At 38.4% G+C, this 7,439-nt stretch overlaps 1 protein-coding gene across 1 annotated transcript; it reads right to left on the reverse strand.

Annotated features, from left to right (window-relative positions):
- Nucleotides 1-1,948: 1,948 nt before the first annotated feature.
- Nucleotides 1,949-7,085, reverse strand: LOC103939914 (magnesium transporter MRS2-2). Its single transcript, XM_009350012.3, has 11 exons — nucleotides 6,413-7,085; nucleotides 6,243-6,272; nucleotides 5,698-5,851; nucleotides 5,418-5,539; nucleotides 4,824-4,898; nucleotides 3,775-4,002; nucleotides 3,649-3,693; nucleotides 2,967-3,011; nucleotides 2,861-2,890; nucleotides 2,586-2,705; nucleotides 1,949-2,498 (listed from the first exon to the last, which is right to left on the reverse strand). Exons 1-11 carry the CDS (start codon nucleotides 6,653-6,655, stop codon nucleotides 2,412-2,414), a joined length of 1,179 nt encoding a protein of 392 aa, XP_009348287.2. The 5' UTR covers nucleotides 6,656-7,085; the 3' UTR covers nucleotides 1,949-2,411.
- Between the last annotated feature and the right edge of the window lie 354 nt (nucleotides 7,086-7,439).

Raw genomic sequence — 7,439 nt, forward strand, 5'->3', positions numbered from 1 at the left:
ATGTTTAGCTCACTAAGGTTTCACATGTGGTATACTCACAATTAGGGGTGGGCAAACGGGTATAGGAACCACGGGTCGAGGCGGATAATCCAGGTTTGGGGCAAGTACAAGTCGGTTCTAATTTTTTTAAGAGGGAAAACGGGGCGGGACGAGTCCAGTCCAGTCCAGCTATATAGAAAAATGAGGCCCCGGACCGGCATGTTTGTAATTGTAATTGACGAAGGAGATTGAAGATCATAATATCTTCCAATCTTAACTATCAGCTTTTACCCTAGGTCTCAATCAAACCCGAGTCTTCTTTTGCGTCTCCTCCCTTCCACCCACATTCTTCGTCTTCTTCAATCAGCTTCTCCATCACCTAGAACTTCATCACTAACGTCACGAGTTTGGCAACCACCACGACAACCAATCTTCTTGATTGTCCCCCTCCTAGTCTCCTTCCCTCCCGAGTCCCACAACACTGACACTAATCCATCGTCATCCCATCACTGCCGCAGTGACGACCACCAGCCTAGCACCGGCATCTAGATCTCTGGTTCAGGCATTATCTCCTCCTCGACAGCACTACCCATTCTCGTTCTCTTCTCCCTCCCACTCCTTGAATCGACTATGCTGATTGCGTCGACTATGTAAAATCTCTACTGAATTGATCTGGAGTCTTGCGTCATCGTCGATCTGATATGTCATATTCTAATATGGAGCCTCACGGCATCATCGTCGATTGAAGTCGAAAGACAGAGACCTCGATATGCGATTGGAAAAGATAAGCAAGAGAGACAGAGACAAATGAGGGAGCTCGATCCCCTTTTGTGCTGAGGAAGACGATCTCAACGAGGTCGTCCCTAACCAAAAAAAAATAAATGAAAATGGACTCGTGGACTCGACCTGAACCAGCTCGTTTCAAACGGGCCGGGTTAGGTCCAGTTCTTGTATTAAAATTTGTTATACCTGCCCCGGCCCGACCAGTTTCTTTTAAACCCGGGTTCGATCTGCTCCCTTCAAAATTGGGCCCAACCCGACCTGTGCCCAACCCTACTCACAACATCAAGGGTAAATCCACCATATTCAACTAATAGTCCATGTGTCATTCTCCTATTGAATGTGATTGATTTTTGTCTTCACACTAACCATCAATGTAATTCACCACTTGAAAAAGCAATATTGTTCTTGGTTCAAGGCATTTGGGTTTCAAGTTATATTTAGGATTATTTGAGAGCTAATCATCAATTTTTTGGAGTATGTATGTATTTTTTTTTCTCCTAATTTTTTAGAATGATCGGATTTCAAAATATTCAGTTTGGGATATGATAAAAAAATCTGAAAGATTAAAATTGGCCGAGATATAGGAAAACTCGAACCAAAAGCCCAAAGAACCTACTCATTATATAACTAGTGCTCACTTGCTGTCAATTTTCATGGAACAACTCATATATTTCTTTGGTGATTGGGTCACATATTTCAGTACTTAATAATAGTTCAAGTTTACATTCTCAATATAATTCAGAATTTTCAAAATTTTAGGATGCATTTCACTTCCAAACATTGACAAGAATGAGAGAGTGTTAACGCATTTCTAACCTTTCCACTTATGCTATTGCTAGACCAGTTCGTTCACGTGCTAGGCATACTCTCTGCTTGGCTCTTCTTGTACGGGTTGCCCTAAGGGCTTTACCATTTTTTTTAAAGAAACAATATTACACTAAGGGGGAGGGGTGAGCTTAGCCTCACAAAAGGCTAGTAATAATGTGGTTCAATTTTCGCCAAGTAATAATGTGGTTCAAATTCGCCTTTGGCGAAAATTGAACGTAAGACCTCTCACTTACAAGTAAAGAGGAATACTAGTAGACCGTAATAATAAGTGGCAAGAACTTTGCGATTTAGTTTTATTGTTTTAATATGGCTATTTGCGAATGCAGAATGAGATCAAAACAATCCGAGAACTCGAAAATTCACACAAGCAAAAACTCCGCCCGAACAGATTATATTGCCAGATCATGTCACACTACAGCTGATAGTGCCTATATTTCTTCAAAGAAATGATCAGTTTTGTGGAATGCATTAATCACTCCATATAACATTGTTGCTAATTACAGTTAAACATTATATATCTGTTTGATCAAAATACTTAGGTGCAACAGAACAAGAATCATGGACCAAAATCGAGAAATATGAATCATTCTGTAGACTCGTTTTTCAGTCTGCGTTCGTGACGGAATCCTGTTATGTTTGAGAATTATAAAACTTTGCAATCTCCTTAATCGTAGCAGCTATAATCGGCAGTGTTTAAGGGAAAAATTTCACCAAACTCAGCAAGAGATTTTAACTCCTTCACATAGCTTTGCGGATAATCCTCGACACCTATTTATTTTCAGAAGATTCAAAAGATCAATTGCAGGGCTCCTTTATGATGTTCAAGATCCGACCAGACCCTTGTAGCGAGCATATGATATGACTAATACGAAGACAACAGCACAGAAAATTCCCGTGACAATGCAAACCTGTCAATTGAAAAATGTTCAATTCTCAGACATGTTTTTACTGTTGTACTAGAAAGGATTACCAGCACAAGTAAATACTTTGCGTACCCATTTGAACATGTATCCATAACCGTCATTCCACGTATATGGAATATTCATGCCAAAAATTCCAGCCACCAATGAAAACATGGAGACGCATACAGTCCCGGAACTAAGAAAAAGCTCAAGCTGCAGCCATGAAATGTGAAGAAGATAAACAGTAATCTTAGAAAATACATATATTCCAGATTTAGAAAGCAAAAGGAGAACAAAAGAGATTAAACGAAAAAGAATCCAGCATAGTACAGTAATATGATACACTACATCAGAAGACAAAAAAGCACCTGAATCAGCTGATTCCTGTGGTTATCGAGCTGCAAAACGAAACCATAAGTGAGATAAAAACATAAACATATTATCATAAAAATTTAAGATTCATAAATTAAGAACCTGTATATTAATGTAATCCTCTGTATCATCAATATATTCACGCAGCTGCAAAAGTTCAGATTTAAGCAGTTAATGTTGATAAAAAAATCTATTCCACGTAAAAGGACTAATCGAAGGTTTTGATGTCTACAAGAGTTTTTCTATAAAGACCAGATGGAAAACCCTTGGATGATTTTAGTGAATTTAAATTAATGATTCACTTGTTGACTAAATATCATTCTCCTCTTAATCAAAAATCAGATCTTGACATGCAATTCCTGTGCCGCTTCCTTAGTAGTGTGCTTGTACAGATTACTTCATACATACTCAACTGCAGGTTCACGTTCATGATAATTCTGCTTTGATAGGTCAAAGTCATGATAACTCATAACTTTGCTTTTGATTTGCCCTTCAAGCTGACCTAGGAATCAATGGTAATAGATAATTCACAGCATTGTTACCAGGGGTGCCCTTCAAGGTAATATGTACAGTGTACTGTGTTTAAGGACCACCTAATTCCATTGGGGGCATGGACAGTTTGTGACTATGGTGTACTTCACTGCACTTTGTGTGGGGGAGACTCGTTCTAGTGGTATAAATTATGATTGGCATGGGATAGGGTGGAATGAATCTAGATCCTAAGGTTAATTTTTCCTCATAAGCCAATGAAAAAATATAAGTTTGCCTCTAAACTAGCACATACCGTGGCTAATTTGTTCAAGGTGCCATCAATCTGCATAAAATAAGCCTGCAAAGGTATTGCTTGCCAGTTTAGTATATAGCTTCACTAAAAGAAGGCAATCAAGAAGTATGCAACATTATTACCTACCTCAAGTAACATTTCAAGTTCCTCAACGTCATTCTCATCTCCATGAACAGTGATCAAACTTGCTCTACTTGCACGCGATATTTTTGAGCCTATGGTAGGGGAGGTAGGATACCAATTGGCAGGACCAGAGTCACTAACTGGTGAAGATGCACCAGCCAGCTTTCTTGATAAGTAAAGGTCAGCCATATCATCGTCATCGTCCAGCAGCTGCTCAAGCTCATCCCTCACCTAAATAAGCAATACAGAATTTCCAACCCTGATTTAGAAGTAAAAACTAAAGAGGACAATGATAAGTTGTCTTCAATCAAACTCTGACTAAGAAATTTTGTTCAATTCCACACTTCAAAAATCATTTTAATAGCATAGTCTGCAAATTCAATATGAGATACACAACAGAAAAAATGTGATTTACAGAAATAATAAAAACTGCATTTTCATGCAACTAATTTAGACTCCAAGGTCTGAAGTAGTTGTCTGCACAGGATGTTCACTGAGAAGTTTCTACATTGATTGTGAAATTTTCACTCTGATCTATACAAGTTTAACTAGATTTCACCCATGTCCTGTATGTAACCCAGATAGTAAACTTCCCGTTATCAGTACTTTACAGAAAAAGCGATCCTACACTGAACTTTTCCAAACGACATGTAAGGACCTCATCTAAGAACCTTGGTGTGTGCGAAAGCGTGCACACACATACTTACATAATTTGTAATTATGTATATATAGTCACCTACAGGGAAGTGCTCAAATACTTACTAGTCTGTAGTATATGAAGACATTACCATCTTCTACGCCTTTGGATAAAAATTCAACAATGGTTGATACTTAATACGGCATTCTGATTTACTTATATATCTTTATCTTGATAACCGTTTTAGATTTTCATCCAAATGCTTTAACATGCTCAGCAACTTATAACACAGTAACCAGTGTTGATTCAGGTGGAAGGGACTCATGATCTGCTACTTATTGCATTTAAATCAATAACCCTCACAAAGGCAAGAACTACTATTCATTTATGCACATTATACAGAATGTTCATATACCTTTTGTACCCGAGCAGTCAACCTCGTCATTCCACTCTTCAATTTACGAACCCTATCCAAATTGCGGCTGCTAATCTGCAGGCAGAAGGGGTGGATATTTTACTAAATAAGAAAAGTGCCAACTAGAGGAAGAAATATAATTGAGAGACTATTTTCTTTAATATGAGGACAAGTGAGAGAAATATTCTCTCATAGCTAAAGATGCTTAGCTTACAAAACCATGCAGGCAAATATGTTAGCGAATATTTCTATGAAGCCAAATATTCAGGTTAACAGCCAGAATGCAAAGCCAGAGGCCTACCAAAATTAACCAAAGTGTGAAGCATAATATCCAGAATCTCTTCTTTGACTCAACTTCACACCAAAATGTAGACAATCCTAGACTTCATTATGTACTACTTAAGTAGGAAATATTCTGACATAGCCTATGCTGACAAAGGACATGCCTGAATGCTACTATCAGTGAATGAATTCATTCATTTTCTTTGTTTATTTAAATTTCAGTTCCAAAGGCCACAAGAAGCAGAGACAGGCAGCAACCAAAGAATCGACACAAAGAAACAAAACAAAAATAATAGAAAACTCAAGTCCTACCTTAGAAGTAAGTTCATCTAAAGCAGGATAAGCAGCAGTCTCAAGTTCTGTCGTACGTACAGCAAGAAAACTACAAATTGCTTCCAAAGCTACCTCCAAGGCCCGGAACTCAAATGGAGACTCTACATTACATAATCTAGATCATTCAGATATCACAGACCACAAATCAAAAGTTTTGATGTGTAGAATGATGAATGCAAACTTTTGTATATTTCCAAGAACACTGATGACTGTCACAGAAGCCAATTTTCAATGAAAATCTTTGAAATCAATGTCATACCATCTTCATCACCCGCCTCAACATCATTTTGCCCAGCAGGTAACTCTTTCCCATCTGTTTGACCTTCACAACTGGCATTAACAGGAGGCAACCGTCTTTGAAGCTCTTCAACAACCGGAATAACGTTTTCATCCAATGGATCCCGAAGCAGCACCTGTCCCATAACAAGCTAACAATCATCATCTGCAAAAGAGCTCCAGCTCATAGAAAGCACCGCATATACTTTTCTTTTTCCTAGAAGATAAAGACGGCCTACACAGGAAACGAATTTTCTATAGTCTGAATTTGCACAACCTATCTAGTTACTCCCATTACTTACTTCTCCCCCAAAACAATTAATACTAATTTTGAGTATCAAATAGCTAGTCATACAACACAATTACTGCTTCTCTCTTAAATCAGCAATCTCTATCCGCGGAACAAAGTACAAAATTAATGCTGATGTCTATCCAATTCAAACTCTGTGATTCCTCAAAACCCAAAACAAATTAACCCCGTCGTAAAAGAAAACGAATTTATCGAGAGAGGGAGAGAGAAAGGCTAACCTCTTCAGCGGTGATTATTGCTTTAATATGCTGCACAGCCAGAAACAAACAAACCCAATTCAATTTATCAGCAATAACAAAAAAACATAAAAAATTAACAAATTAAAAAGAAAAAAACACCCAAAATAAAAAATTGAAAAGAAGAAAAACAAGAAGAAAAAGAGCACCACCTCCAGATTGAGAACTATGGCCCTGTCACGGCCGAGAATGGTGGAAGGGTAAGAGAGTAAAGGGTCGACAATGCGAAGATCGCGAGCGTGAATGTGAACTCTGTGCATGATGGCATACTTATCCACGTCCAAGACTGTAGCCTTTCCAGTACAGTCCAATAAAACCCAACTCCGAGAGGACTTCTTCTTCACCGCCACCGCCGACTGTGGGTCCACCGGCACCATTTCCCCCTCTCGAGCCATATCCGACCATCCCCGGAAACCACCGGACTGGACCCAACCGCTCCAACCCGATTTCACTCACATCTCTCACTATCGAACATTAATATAAAAAAAAACCTAACAAATCAAAACCTCAATTTGAATCCGATTCAGTTTGCACCATCGAAAATTTTAATGGACATTGAAGATTCGGCGTGAAGAATGCCTGGGACGGTGATTCGTTTATGATTATTTGATGTTTTATTAATATTTCTTTTACAATTTGGGGATTTGAATCTGGAATTGGGGCAGGCACTTGTGCTTTTGGGAGAGACGGGAGTTTTAGGGTTCACGGGGGATGCCGTGTGCGGTTTGTTAGGGGAGGAAGTGGAGGAACTTGACACGCAAGAAAAAGGTTTGTTTTAAAAAGGAAAGGCATGCTTGAAAGAGAGTTGGAGGCAGGTTGGACTACGGGATTTCTGAACTTGCGGATCTTTTGTTTCCACTTTTCTAGGGTAGGACTTTGATCTCAAAAAAAAAAAAAAAAAAAAAAAAAAACAAGGAAACTAAACACTATTCTTAAAATTCTCATTTAGCGTCGTCTAGGTCCCGTTTAGGTACTAGACAGCTGACCATCGTTCTATACATTTGAAATTAAAAAAGCGTGTCTAGACCCACCTAGACACCCGCCTAGGTCGTGACTCTTACTTAGACAAAAAATCATTTAACTTTCAATAAATTGTAAGAAACTTGTTGAATACACAGATGAACACAAATTATATGTTTGTTCCCTGTATTTTCATTATGCTAATACTTTATAATCTAT

Source organism: the organism of the source record quoted next, unplaced genomic scaffold (assembly GCF_019419815.1).
Source record: "Pyrus x bretschneideri cultivar Hongxiangsu unplaced genomic scaffold, Pyrus_bretschneideri_v1 Contig21, whole genome shotgun sequence".
NCBI classification, from domain to species: Eukaryota; Viridiplantae; Streptophyta; class Magnoliopsida; order Rosales; family Rosaceae; genus Pyrus; species Pyrus x bretschneideri.